The 13,568-nt window shown below is 41.3% G+C and overlaps 1 protein-coding gene across 1 annotated transcript in view; it reads right to left on the bottom strand.

Moving 5' to 3' along the window:
- ZNF462 (zinc finger protein 462) overlaps positions 1-13,568 on the bottom strand; it is a 127,466-nt gene that overhangs the window by 75,442 nt on the left and 38,456 nt on the right. Inside the window, exon 2 of the mRNA XM_004677455.1 lies at positions 470-719. Within this exon, the coding sequence (XP_004677512.1) occupies positions 470-689 (220 nt within the window). The 5' untranslated portion in view covers positions 690-719. The remainder of the gene's footprint in view (positions 1-469; positions 720-13,568) is intronic.

A 13,568-nucleotide genomic window follows, 5' to 3' on the forward strand; every position in this document is an offset into this window, starting at 1 on the left:
CAATTTTTCTTTTCAATTATTCTTCATTAATGAACATCACAGTCAAAGGGCCTAACATCTCAAGATGAGGCCCTGAAGAATATAAGCAGAGCATTAATGAACACACACATTTTGCTGCTCACGGATGAAGACGCATCATGCAGTTTGAGGTACAAAACCCGCCTCATCTCCGTCCACGTGTCATAACAGCTGTTAATAACACACATTTGAAAAATGGCAACATTTCCTCTAGAACATCACAAAATACTACCTTGTTGTCCAGATTACAAGGAAAAGAAGAAACACAGGGATGCTGAGAGGACAATCACCTAGGATACTCAACATGAGAAACACGGTGCCAAAATCACAAAAATCACTTCTAAAGAGCAGCAAACTCAGTCACAGCCGTGCACCAGGAACCCTGGCTGCAGGCTGAAAACAGATGAGAGCAAAGAAATACATCAGGTCTGTGCATTGAGTCTAGGTTTACCTGATAAATCCTCTGCAATCGCAAACTCATCCTTTATAGAAGAAAACTCCACCTCCGTCTGATTACTGGCATTCATGGACCCGGATCGTGGCTCATTAGCATTGTCTTCAGCAACATCAGTTGGCTGCAAAAATGCTGTGTGGACATCCTGAATATGTGCCTTGAGATCTTCATAAGATGGGGCTCTGAAGTCACAGCCATCACACTGGAGCACCTCCATGATCTGGGTCTAGCCTCTCACATCAGGAACCTGCGGTGGAAGTCAGAACAGAACATCTTCAGGAATGCGGACGGAGTACAAGTCCAGCCATGGGAAAAGTTCTCGTATCGGCACATTTCTCTTACTGAACTTTGCTATTGGAAAACTGGCCAAAGAAAGGCAATCAGACATAACAGGATGATGTCCTTGACTACATAATTTCCAAGGAGGGGGGAGGAGAACAATAAACTTTTTCTAGCTTGATATAAATGTATCTTCACATGTCATTTGTCAGAGAAATGTCAAAAGTTTTAGCAGATTCAGAACTTCTTGACTGAATTCAAATTTCTGGCTCAGTTAATACTGACTTTGGTTGTGGCTCAGAGCCATTCCATTTTCTTTTTGAACTAGAACCTTCTCAGAAGGAAAAAGATGTCTCTGTCCAAGAGAAAGGGTAATTTTCAATTTTCACTAACTGTTTTAATATAACACTACAGCTTCCAAATGGCCAAACAGCATTGAATCCCAGAGTGGTGGTAGAGAGAACTTTTGTTGTACTTTTTTACTCTCTTGACTGATATTGGGGTACACCTCTTTTCTCCCTTCCCCAAATAATTTAGTTGGTTTTTTTTTAATCCATGAGCTAAATGGTTATTTGCTGTCTTACTACCTACCAATTATAACCTAACAGCTTCTCCAATCTAATTAGGTCATAAAATATTTCTCATGAGATTCTCAAACAACCAAGTTTAGAAGACAATCCAGTTTCTACTTTAAAGTTGTACTTCAATTTACATTCAGGCAACAGATACAGTTTGGAAGAGGGTGATTCTAAGTCAAGACTTATCTTTTTCTACTTTTCTCTATTACAAACATGAAATATATCCTTGAACTGTGAACCTGGTGTAGAATGAAGCATAACCTGCCCCGGCTATTTTTACTCTATTTTCTGTGTGATTGAATCATGGCTGGCTTGACACTAACTCAATGGAAAATGCCACCACCGAGAAGTCAAAAGAGCATTAGAAAGGTGGAGCTCTTCCTATCTTAACACATAACACTGAGTTCAAATACACAATTATTATCTTAATGAGTGAGTTACTTCATTGAGCTCACCGCACAGTCTATTGAGTCACTGTGATCTAGAACCAGATGTCCAAGAACTAGACCTGTAGCCAAGTCTCTCTCTTCTTTTACTGCCCAGCAACTTTCTCCACTTCTATGGTAAAAGGTAAGTTATTTCTGTCGGAGGAGAAAGCCGAGTCAGATGCCAGTGTAGTTAGGGAAAGGAGTCCATGCAGGAGGATTTTCTATGAAAGAAGTTTCCTGATAGCCTGCTAAAATAACTCCTGGCAAGTCCAGCTCTGGACAGCCTGAGCTTGCAGAGTGAGACACAGATATTTACCTCCTCTTCTTTCACCCAGCAATTTATCCTTTTTCAATAAACATTGAACTGTACACCAGAGTCTTTTCAGCTAACTAAGTCTCAATATTCCAGATACACAAGCTTTTATGTCTAAGCACCAACCCAAATTGTGTGGAAGAGGTTGCTATCAGCTCTGGATCAAATTACAGCAGTCGCTGAGGCCCCACCCCACTTCTCCTTTCACACAGTCCATTAGACCTGAAAACAAATTTTTCCATGGTGCAGACGACTCCTGCATTTAGAACACTTCACAGAAAAAAGCAGATCATCCAGTGTGCTGCCCCATCCCCCAAGCTTAGTCCTTTCATCTCAGCCAAACAAGCCACAGCTCTGCTGAATGTGTTTATCACACTTTCAAGAGATATGAGCTCCTGCGTCACTGAAGCTCTAAGACTCACTAAGCTGCCCTAGTCCTGTGAGCTTTAGGAGCAGCCATTTTAGCTCAGAGCTTCTCCTCCGTGCACAACATGGCTTCTCTGGGATTCTGCTAGGCTGACAATCAAAATGAACAGAAGAGCAGTCTGGGCTCCTCCTATGCTCTTCTCCCAACAAAGAATGAACTGTTTTCATTTCTTTGCGAAAAGCAGCACCTTTCTCCTCTTCAAATGTCATTCACCAAGATCTCCGAAGGTTCTTTTATCCCATGATTGATATGACTGCTCATTAGTCCCAGAGAGCACTGGTTATTGCAGGACACTCCTGGACCAGACCCTGTCCTACAGCAGGGCTTGGGGGTGTGTGGGGGGACCTCCAGAACGCCTTGGCTTCTTGGGAGTCATCCTTGCACACAGAGAAGACATACCATCCGATTCTGTTTGCCAGATTCCAAAGTCTAATGACCTTTGTTAATCACCAGCCAGTCTGTCTGCATCAGCAGACCCTGCCAACAGACACACCCTTCAACACAAAGGCTGCAGCTATTCCCTTTAAAAGAGGTTCTCTGAAAGCTCCATTGTGTAGCCGAGAGGAAAACAAAATCTCTTGCCTTCAAAACTTCAAGCCTTTAGAAATAATGCAACAAAAGGCTTTCTGCTGAGTGTCTTTTGGAAAGTTTGAGCCTGGTTTGCACAACATCAACAAAATGACTGTCCTGCACCAGTAAAGTGGGGCGCCTTCAGCATCCGTCATCCACCAGGAGATAAAAATCCATCTCCCTACACGGTTCTCTAATATCTTGGGATCTTTAGAAGCTGTCGTCAAGGATTCTGCCTTTGCTGGATGTAAACACAAACCAACAGTCTCCTTGTTCTGCTACAAAGGAGATTAGAGGGTTATGAGCTCAGAAGGGAAAAAGGCAACGATTTGGAAAAAAGAAGAGATGATGAAAGTGATTTCCTAATGGGTTGGTTCTAGCTTTCATGTTGTGGCAGTCTCTACCTCCAAAACAGCTGAGTCGTACAGGAGGTTAATTTCCAGGCTGCTGAGAGCACCAGCCTCAGGTACAGCTGAATAGCCTTCAATTTGATGTCTGCACCAACTTCAGAAATGAGGACGTAGCCTCCTTTGAAAGCCATTTGCCTTTGTGTACACAACGTCTCCTGAAGACGCTGACAGTAGAAGAAAATAGAAATTACCGGCATGGTCTAACCAAAGCGAAGAAGCAGAAACTTGATGTGTCTGGGAGACTGAGGAGGTAAAACGTGTAAGAGGTTAAGAGCCGAGGAGAAGGGGGTGGGGGAAGGGAAAGACACAGAAACTAGACCTGAGGGTCACCATCCATCCACCAGTGTGTCCTTGCAGCAGATGGTGATGGTCTGGAGATGCCAACCACAGTCAGAAAGTAATGCAAAGAAATAAACGCTGTGTGTTTAATGGCTGCATCAACCTAGAGAGCGCAATACCTCTAAGGAGGTTAAACCAGGCACTGACCTGCTATGAAATGATGATTTCGAGTTCAAAGCTTTGCTCTCCTATTAATTTAAAAAGAGTATGATCGTGGGATTGGCACGATTCCCCCCACCCCCTGCCCTCAAGTATCAGCAAAATCAAATGCAGAAGAGGAAGCTTCTGAATTTATGAAAAAGGAAAGTGCTATCTCAAAAGGTCATGAGAAAGAGCTACAAAGCAAACAAGCACCCCTTCCTTTGCCTCCTACACTGTGGGTCCCAAAGCACCACTCCAGGCCCCTCGGGGTCAAACAGGTGTCTGATAACAGGACTCTAAACATCCCCCACCACGAACCTGCTAAGTTCTCAAAAGACCCAGCCCCTAATTGACTCGTCCACTGAAACTGACCCCCCCCCACCATTCTTACTACTTATTACCCTTCAGTACTACTTATGATTGGTTGTTGGCTTATTCAGTCTACACAATGATAGAGAATTTCAAAATGTAGAGCTCTGATTTACAACTTCACATCCAATTTTCACATCTGACAGACTCTTAAAGACATATTTAAGGAAAATCCAGAGATCCTGTTACAGATTTGGGATACACAAGAATGGAGAATGGGAAATTATGAACACAGGCTGTTCTCTCAGACTTCAGAACATAAATTTTAATTTATACCCTCTGCCCACCCACTTTCCACTATGCCTCAGTTTCCCTCCTGTGGAGGGGAAAAAAAAAAGACAAACCACAGCGTCATCATGTGTCCTTTCCACTCACTGGCCAGCGGTGTCATGACAGGCAGGAGGGCACCTTGGTCTCCCCATGTTCTCACAGTCTTGCCACCATCAACTCTGGTCCAGGTCAGCTTGCTGAGCTGCTGTGAAGCCCAGGAACATAAGTGTGGGCTTCACGCCCAAATTCCAAAGGTATCCAGAACGTGTCCAAATGAAAATGCAGACCTAGTCTGATCTAACTTGTTCTCTAACTGAAGGACCACAGGCCAGAAATAAAATGGTGAAGCGCCCCAGCCACAGTGATTTCGTAGTGGCTAATTATAACCTACAAAGCCTTTGAGAAATAGAAGCAGAAACACCATGAGATGCTCTTCCTCTGTCCACTCCAGAAACCTACTTTCACTCACAAGATGCTGAACTCCCCAGGTCTCCTGAATCATGGTTCTAATAAAAGGCTTTACTGAGCACCTGTTGTTTGCATATTTCTTCCTTTTCTCTCCTATGAATGGAAAAACCAATTATCTAAGGACAGATAACAGATGGATTACAGACACTGTGGGATAGTATAGCCAGAAAAGCAGGAAAATCAGGGACCTAAAGATCATTTTACAAATGCATTTGCAAATCAGAAACTGTCAATATGATGATGTCAAATGACTATGGGGTGTGTTGGATAACATCTAATTCAAGTCCAAGACCACAGATTGGGAGAAGGGAAGAATTTCCATGCAAAACAGAGCAAATATCATTCCATAATTCACTGATGCATTTTGGGTTACTATCTTAGCAAAAGAGGAATCCTGTCTCATCATTTACCACTTATTCTGTCATGGTCCAAGCAGAAATGCTCCTAGTTTAAGAATCATTTAAAACATCTGCCCAAACAGCACTGACTGAACATTGAGGTGCAGTTGCCTTTTAAGAACAGGAGCAGTAGTTATGGGATCAAACTTACAAATATAGAATCAGTCTCTCTCTCTGTTCCCTACCTATGAAATAATTAATTTTTTAATTTAATTTGAACTCAGATACGCCTATGTGCACTCTAAATTAACAGGAGTGCTATCTACTAGGGCAGAATCAGTCCCTTCCTGAGCTCTGTACAGACGGCACATATACTATTCCCAAGGTATAGGTAAAAAAAAGAAAGAAACCAGCAAAATAAACCAACAAAGAACTTGTGACAAGGAGCTACCACCACCGATTCCACAGCATTTGGTACTGGCTCACCATGTGGTGTCTTCAAATGTCCTATCAAATGTTTATACCGTTTGCTACATGATCTAAGCAGTTCTGTGTACTCTTGGCAATTCACCACACTAATGAAAGGTTTAACATATCAGGGAGGATAAATAATTAAGGAATTCAGAAGGGAGACACAGCTGTTCTTCAAAACCAAATTTTCAGAAGAGAAAGGATTAATTTGCAATCACATATGTAACCCCCAATATGAGACTGAATTTAAATGGTAGCAGGGAAACACCATGAGACCTTGAGTCCTGCCAAGGCACGTGGCCTCTGTTCTATGTGGTTGGCCTGGTCCATCTGTGGGACCTAATACACAAGCACGAAGCCTGTAGCAAGCAGGCAGTCTGCAAATTAATAACTCCGTCACCTTCTGGTGGTGGATGCTAATCTTCAGGCTAACTCTTGTTTCAGTTTTTTTCTCCTGCATCAAGTTTTCAAGTACAAGAGAGCATGCTAGAGTAATATTTCATAACAGATACCTTTGGGAGCATCATTAAAATGAGATGAGCATCTAGGGATGTAATCCAAGTGACTGAGAAAACGTCCAATATGTAAATTAGAAGTGATTCTGGCTGAGCGACCTGTTATGAAAGCAGGTAGTGAGTGTCTAACACAGAAAGAGATAGATAGTACATACCTTCTGGAGAATTCATGCATTCCTTTGCAATGATATAAGGCTAATTGAGGCCAACAGGCCAATAGGCAGCCTGCCAGCCCTCCCGTCCTCAGAAAAGGAAGCGTGTGATTTGAACAAGGAGATAAAAGAGGAGAGAAGGGACAAGAAAAGAAAGGGAGGAAGCAGAGTGGAATCTCAGCAGCATTAGTCTTCGTTGCCTTTAAAGGGGACCTGCAGTTCCCAAGATAACTCTATTCCAGAGATTCTCCTTAAGAAACAAAAACTGAAGACGCCTCCTCACATTAATTCCCCAAATGCAACCATGACAAATGAGATCCCAGCTCATCTTGTTCTTTCCAATGACAGAAACCATTCTTGGAACTGGGTGAATTCTCTGAAATGTCATGGGGCCATCAGGAAGTTCTTGGAAACTTTGAAGTCGTTCTTGCCCTAGCATTCGGACCCAGCAAGACTCGATGTCTCCCCTCTCGAGTCAAACCTCACCCCAACAGCAGAGTCAGGAAATCAGGGTGTTTCTTCAGAGATGCCACAGAATGTTGGCCGGGTTTCTACAGACACTTTTCAGGCTCTGAGAACTCTCATTATAAAAATTGTAAAATTAAAGGGAAGTCACAGATCCACTGCTGGGTCTTCATTACAGAACTGATTAAGACACAGAGTAAGCAGAAGCTGTAGCAGAAGTCATTTCCTGTGTCCTGAAAGACCCCTCGGGGCACCCAGGACCTCCCTGTAGGTTTGAAAAGCATCTGACCTCAGGCCTTGGGCATATATCTTCACAGCCATCAAGTTCTCATCAACCACACAGTCCTATTTCTACAGTTTTAGTGAATCAATCCAGAACCATGTTGTGACAACTTACTTGGCTCTCTAATCGTCATTGAGAGAAACAAACAAACAAAAATGATGTATAGCTGCTGACTTGTGGAAAACACAAGAAAATTTTGAAAGAACCCTTATTAGGAGCAACCAGTCCACAATAACCCCAATCTAATTCCCCTGGCTTTATTTCTTGCTCTGCGTTCACAGTTTCCTCGGAAAATTCAGATAAGTCACTTCCTTCAGATGACAATCGTCCAGAGGCTGCCTGTGTCAGGAGCACACAAGGCCCTGATCCAAGCTACACGATGAATTTTCCAGTCTGATTTCTTATATCTGGCTAAACTGATTACACAAGTCTGGCACCTGGGTCTGTTTGTCTCTCTCCAAACCTTGGTTTCTGATCTAACTACCCTGCCAGAATGAAAGCCCTAAGCAGAATGCTTTCTAGAAAGGTAAACAATGGCTGGGCCCACTGGATCATAAACAATTTCATATCCTCCTATCCAAGGAAATGGTGATTTTTCTTTTCTCCTTTTGGCTGCATCTGTAGTAGGAGGCAGTAGAGGACTGTCCTTATTCCTTACTAAACCATCCCACAGGCTCTCTCAGACCCCTGGCTTTCCCATAACCCCGTTCCAAAAAAAATTAATGTCTCTTAGAGTAATCAGCAAAACCCACTATGCATTCATGTATGGAACTGGTGGATACCCAAGACTTTGGACTTTAAAAAAATAAATAAAAATTTCTCTTCCAATTTCCAAACTACTTTGTTAGTAAGTCTACTCCTAAAAAGCCACTGCTCCTCAAGAGCTTGCAAGCAGAAAGGTAAGCTATTTGTCTGCCTACACAACAGTAGAATTTAGCACCATGTAAAACACTACAGCACTCAGTGTCTAGCTAAGTCCCACCTTCCATAAGTCCTGAATGTTAAAAATCTCACTTTTGTCCAACAAAATTCGGTTTTTCACTTAGTTGCTATCGGGCTCTGAGTGGCAAGGATGCAGGAATACCTATCCAGAAAATAAAAGGATATATTCCCTGCAGGTGCAATGACTCTCCCTGCCACCTTCACCTTGAACCTTAACCTTCCCAGGCCTTTACTTGGCTCATTTTGGTAAATGAAGAGAAATGAGAGTGTAATGTTCAGCTTTTCTATACAGAGGAGATGTGCTTTACAAGATTTCCTTCTCATATTTTCAAAGTTTTTTTTCCCTAACTTAATTCATTCTTTCTTTGGATTAGTATTCAAAAACAAATGCTCATCTTTGTATGACTGGCTCCTCATTCTACATTGTGGGCTTAAAGCTCATCTTCTGAGGGACATTCTACGACAACTTCATCTAATGGTAGACACCCTCCCCACTGCCATGAAATCAAGGTCCCATCCATAACCCCAACAACTCAGTTACTTTCTACCTTGTTATGCTGATTTATTTCCTTCATTGTCAACATGACACCACACCTACTTGCAATGCCCCTTGGAAAAGAAGCATCCTAAAAGTAGGTTCATGCAGGTCTTGTTCGCATTGATATCTTCAGCACTGGGGACAGTTCACACAACCGTTGTTCAGCAAATGTGATGAATGAATGAATGAATGAATGAATGAATGAATGAATGAATGAATGATATACATAAAAAGATTGGTTGCAAGAGTTAGGTTAGTCTAACCCTATGTTATCACAAAGCAGTCATCCCAATCAGGGGGCAACTGGCCACCCTTTTCCCTCACCCCAGGCTGGGGTCATCTGGGAGATCTGGAGATATCTTTGGTTATCACACTATATGAGAGTGCTACTAATGGGCAGACAGTAGAGGTGCTGCTAAGCATTCTGCAATACACAGGACAGTGCTCGCCCCCCACCCCCTGCCCCCCAAAAGAATGATGGTCCAAAATGTCAATTGTGTGGGCTTGGAAGCCTGGTCACAAGTGGTGTCCAGATATTTCTGCCTTTCTCCCCTATAGCTCAAAATTATTTAAACATTTTCAGTGGAGGGAAGTATAAAATTAAGAGCAAAGCTTTTTCTTCTTTTCCTTGAAAAATATTTTAAAAGAAAATTATTTTTGCCTTCATTAAATGAAAGAGAATCTGCTCTAAAAGTTAATCATCTATAAGCACATGATGTCTATTAGGCTCACGAGTGAAAGAGTGTGTAATTTGATCTGTTCCGATATCTTCATTTTCAGATAACAAAGCTGAAGTCTCAAGAAAAATAACCTGCCTGAGTCTTCTGGAACACAGCCTCTCTGATACCAGAAAAAGAAATCTACTTCATTTCATAATTTGAGAAAGAAAACCAACAGTAAAGACATTCTATATCCATGCCCCATATTGTCTCACTAACAAGAATCTTCACTGGGGAGGCAGATTCCAGAATACCCCCCAGCGTCAACTCTTCTCTGAATTCCACACTCAGGAGAGTAACTAAAAAGGTGCAAAATCCAGCGTCTGCAGTTTGACTGTTCAAAGATCTTCTTAGGCATGCAAGCAGTGTGCTCGTACTTGGGAAACACATTTGGAAGACTGAAAGTTGCTGACAAAGGTATACACTGAAGAACAAAAGCGGTAACACTGAATTATCTTTCTTCAGAATCCAACCTCGTGGAATCAGAACAAGGTTATGTAGGAGCTTTATGCCTGCCAAATCTACCCCACGAGAAACATCGCCTTGTTTCTTATGGAAAATGTGTGCTGTCAAGAGAGTCACTGAAGAGGCTGGCTGAGGGAGCCTTAGGGTATCTGGAAATATCAGGGTCAGTCCATTTAAAACGGAAAGAAGAGCCGTCAGTCCCACAAACTCCTGGCAAGGAAGTCAGCCTCTCATGGCACACTTACTGAGGAGTTCAGGCCAGTATTTCCAGAATATTGTAGAGACCTGATTTCACTGCAAACTACCTATTACATTCTGAAACCAATGGCAACTTGGACTATTTTATACATGTAACTTACTACTAAAGGCAATTTAAATTATCTCACCCCTTTGTTTCTAGATAGAAATATTAGCGTTAGCTTTTAAAATAGTCTCCATAACGGTCTCCTGATAAAGTCCCTTATCGCAAAGAAGAGGATGGCTTAGAACTTAAGAAGATGCTGAGATTTCATGGTTGCTAATGCCTTTCCTCCCTGTGGAATACTTTCACCTACATTTTGAAGGACCAAGTTATTCCCGTTCTTCTAGACAATGTTCCTCAAAGTGGGGTCCAGAGACCAGCCGCAACATCAGCAAAACTCACTGGAATGCAAATTCTCACATTCTACTCCAGATTTAATGAATCAGATAGCGTGGGCAGGGCCCAAAAGTCTGCACTTTAACAAGCCTCTGGACTGATTCTGATGGCCATTCAAGTCTTAGAATTAAGCTAAAGTCCTGCAGGAATAGTCTCTGGGGCCACCAGTGAGTGCTGAGTTCCTTCGCCATCACTCTGGGAACCCTACTTAGCTGTTAATTGAATGAATACAATTATAACAAGCAGTCTTTTAGAGAGTCTATGAGAGGACTAATGTTTGTAAATATTTCTCTTCTTATTTAACAATTAATGGGAGAAATACCAAGAAATACCATCAGATGCTAGTAAGAGCACACTTGGAAAAGACAGAGTAACCATCTTGGTGAGAGCATTTCGAGAGCCAATGCAATGCTGATACTCATCTCCCTTAAAACCTCCAGAAGGATTCATGGCATGGTGTACTTGATATTTCAAAAATGGAAGTGGGGATCATCAAAGGCAAGAATTGGAGTATTTTATGTAGGAATATCAGAAGTTAGGTAAATCCTCAGAATCCTAGACTCTTCCATGATAGGAAGTTACAGCAGTAAACAAGTGCTTAGTAAAAAGCACCCCCAAACTTGGAGTGGTTATTTGATTATTGCATTAAAGCTACAATGGAGAGCTAAATCCACAACACAAATCATCATTGGAAAATAAAGATGGGCAATCCTTCAAAAGAAGGTTATGTCCTTTGAGCTAACCAAGGGACTATCAGGAGGGGAAAGTGGCTAAATATCTCAAAGTGCAAATAAAACCTTGATTGAAGGGAAAGAAAGGAAGAAAAAATAACAAAGAAAAAGTAAGTTTATCCATACCAAACCAGCAGACCTCAAATCAAAAGCTGTTTTCAAACCTACCAAGAGAAAGTTCATTAATTGTGCCCTAGCCAGGACCCTTTAAGAACTCCTGTGAATATAGAAAGAACATGAAACCATCCAGATATAAATTCATTTCAAAAAGCAGGATTAAACCAGACTTGAGGAGATTTAAAGAGACATTACGTTCACTTTGGAGAGTCAAGAGAAAGTCCTGATAGTTATACACCAATTAAACACAAGTTAGAGAAAAATGAAATGAAAAGGGGGAAAGGGTGACAGAAATAAATGGGGGATGGAAAAGACCAATGAATAATCTATTTTAGGAAACAGGCCCAGAAGAAAATGATCTACAACAATTAACAGAGATACCAGAAAAGAACAGATCAAAGATGACAAGACATCAGAATGAGATGAAAGGAGAGCTGGCAGTTGAAGAAAGAAACTGATGACAAAATAATATCACTGTAGAACCAATAAATATATTAAAGTAATAAGAGGCAAAATCCACAAACCAAAAGCAAAGTTGATGATGTGGAAAATAGTCTTCAAAAATACAGCACCAAACGCAGAGGAAAAGAACAACTAGATGAAAGCTGAAGAAGATGACAGATAAGAAGGCTTGCAAACAAAGATCCAACATAGAGATAAAAGGTATTCTAGAAGTAGATAGCAAACAAAGTATGTCCAAATCTGTGAAAGAAAATAGCTTAGTTGAAAAAAGGAATTTCTGATGTTCCAGGAAAAAGTAACACAGAATCGTCAAAATTGAGACATGATGGTGAAGTTACAGAATGTCAAAGATAACCACTGAATTGTATAAAATCAAAATATTTAAATATAAGTCAACTACAGGGGGTGGGGGGAGAAAGTCAGGCAGCCTTGCCTCTTTTTCACAGAGATGTTTAACAACAGGAAACAGAAGAGGGGAAGGTATGGAGTCTAAAGAAGAGTAAGGTGTATTTTGTGCCCAATTGTGTCCACAATCATGTAAAAAAAAGTCAGGGGGAAAAAAGACTATTTTGGTGTGTAAATGAAGTAATACTGCTTATGACATTTAAGTTTTTCATCTGCATCGTTAAAAAAATCAACATCTGTCCCTCCCTGGTGGTGCAGTGGGTTAGGATGCAGCACTGCAAGCAAGCCGCAGCTGCTTCAGTGCAAGTTCAATCCCCAGCCCCGGAGATGACCACATGGCGCGGCAGACCCCTCCTGACCAGCCCACTGTTTCCCTCAGCAGTGTACTTAAATCGATCTGCCTGTTCTGCTCCCCACTCTGTCTCTGGTGAATCCTCTCACCGTCCCTGAACCTCTGGCTTGTACCCCAGTTCTGTATGAATAAATAAATAAAATCTTTAAAAAAGATCAACATCTGTAAATACAATGTTAATTTAAGTTCACCACTAGAAATATACCACACAACTAACTCCTTTCCCCAATTCTCCAGTCTGCATTCAGGAAATGCAGCACTTTTTAACTTTGAGATCTACTCAGTGATGGAATATACCCAACCAAGAGAAGATTCCAAACTGAGATCTCAAGAGTAAAGAATTAAAAGGCCAGCATTAAATCCACTTATATTTATAAATAAGACTGAATAATTTATAATAACTGCAAAATAAGGGGCCTCCCTGGTGGCATATGGGTTAGTCTCTATTTCCTATCACTGCTATCACTCTATTATCGTCACTATTATGTCTTGAGTTCGATCCCAGTCCACGGCACTAATCCAAATATAGCACAACAGCTCTCTCATCTCACCTACTGCTCCCCTCAGCAGTGTATTTCAGTAAATCCACTGGTTCTGCTCCCCTCTCTGTCTCTGGTGAATCCTCTCACCCCCCTGCACCTATGGCCTACATCCCCGTTCTTCTTTGCATAAGTAAATAAAATCCTAGAAAAATAATTGCAAAATAAGACATAGTAATTATGACAATAAATCATTCCATACAATGATAAAAGAATTATACAGAACTGGCAAAAAAAATTCTTTTAGAACAATAACAAAAGTAGAAAGAGAAGGGTGAAGAGACATTACAGAATACTTATAAATGGGAGACTATTCTCCACTTTCACAACAGTACATAATGCTCAATATCACTTCATTTCTGAAGTTAATAAA

This window comes from Condylura cristata, unplaced genomic scaffold, assembly GCF_000260355.1.
Source record: "Condylura cristata isolate star-nosed mole 26May11 unplaced genomic scaffold, ConCri1.0 scaffold00006, whole genome shotgun sequence".
Lineage (NCBI taxonomy): Eukaryota > Metazoa > Chordata > Mammalia > Eulipotyphla > Talpidae > Condylura > Condylura cristata.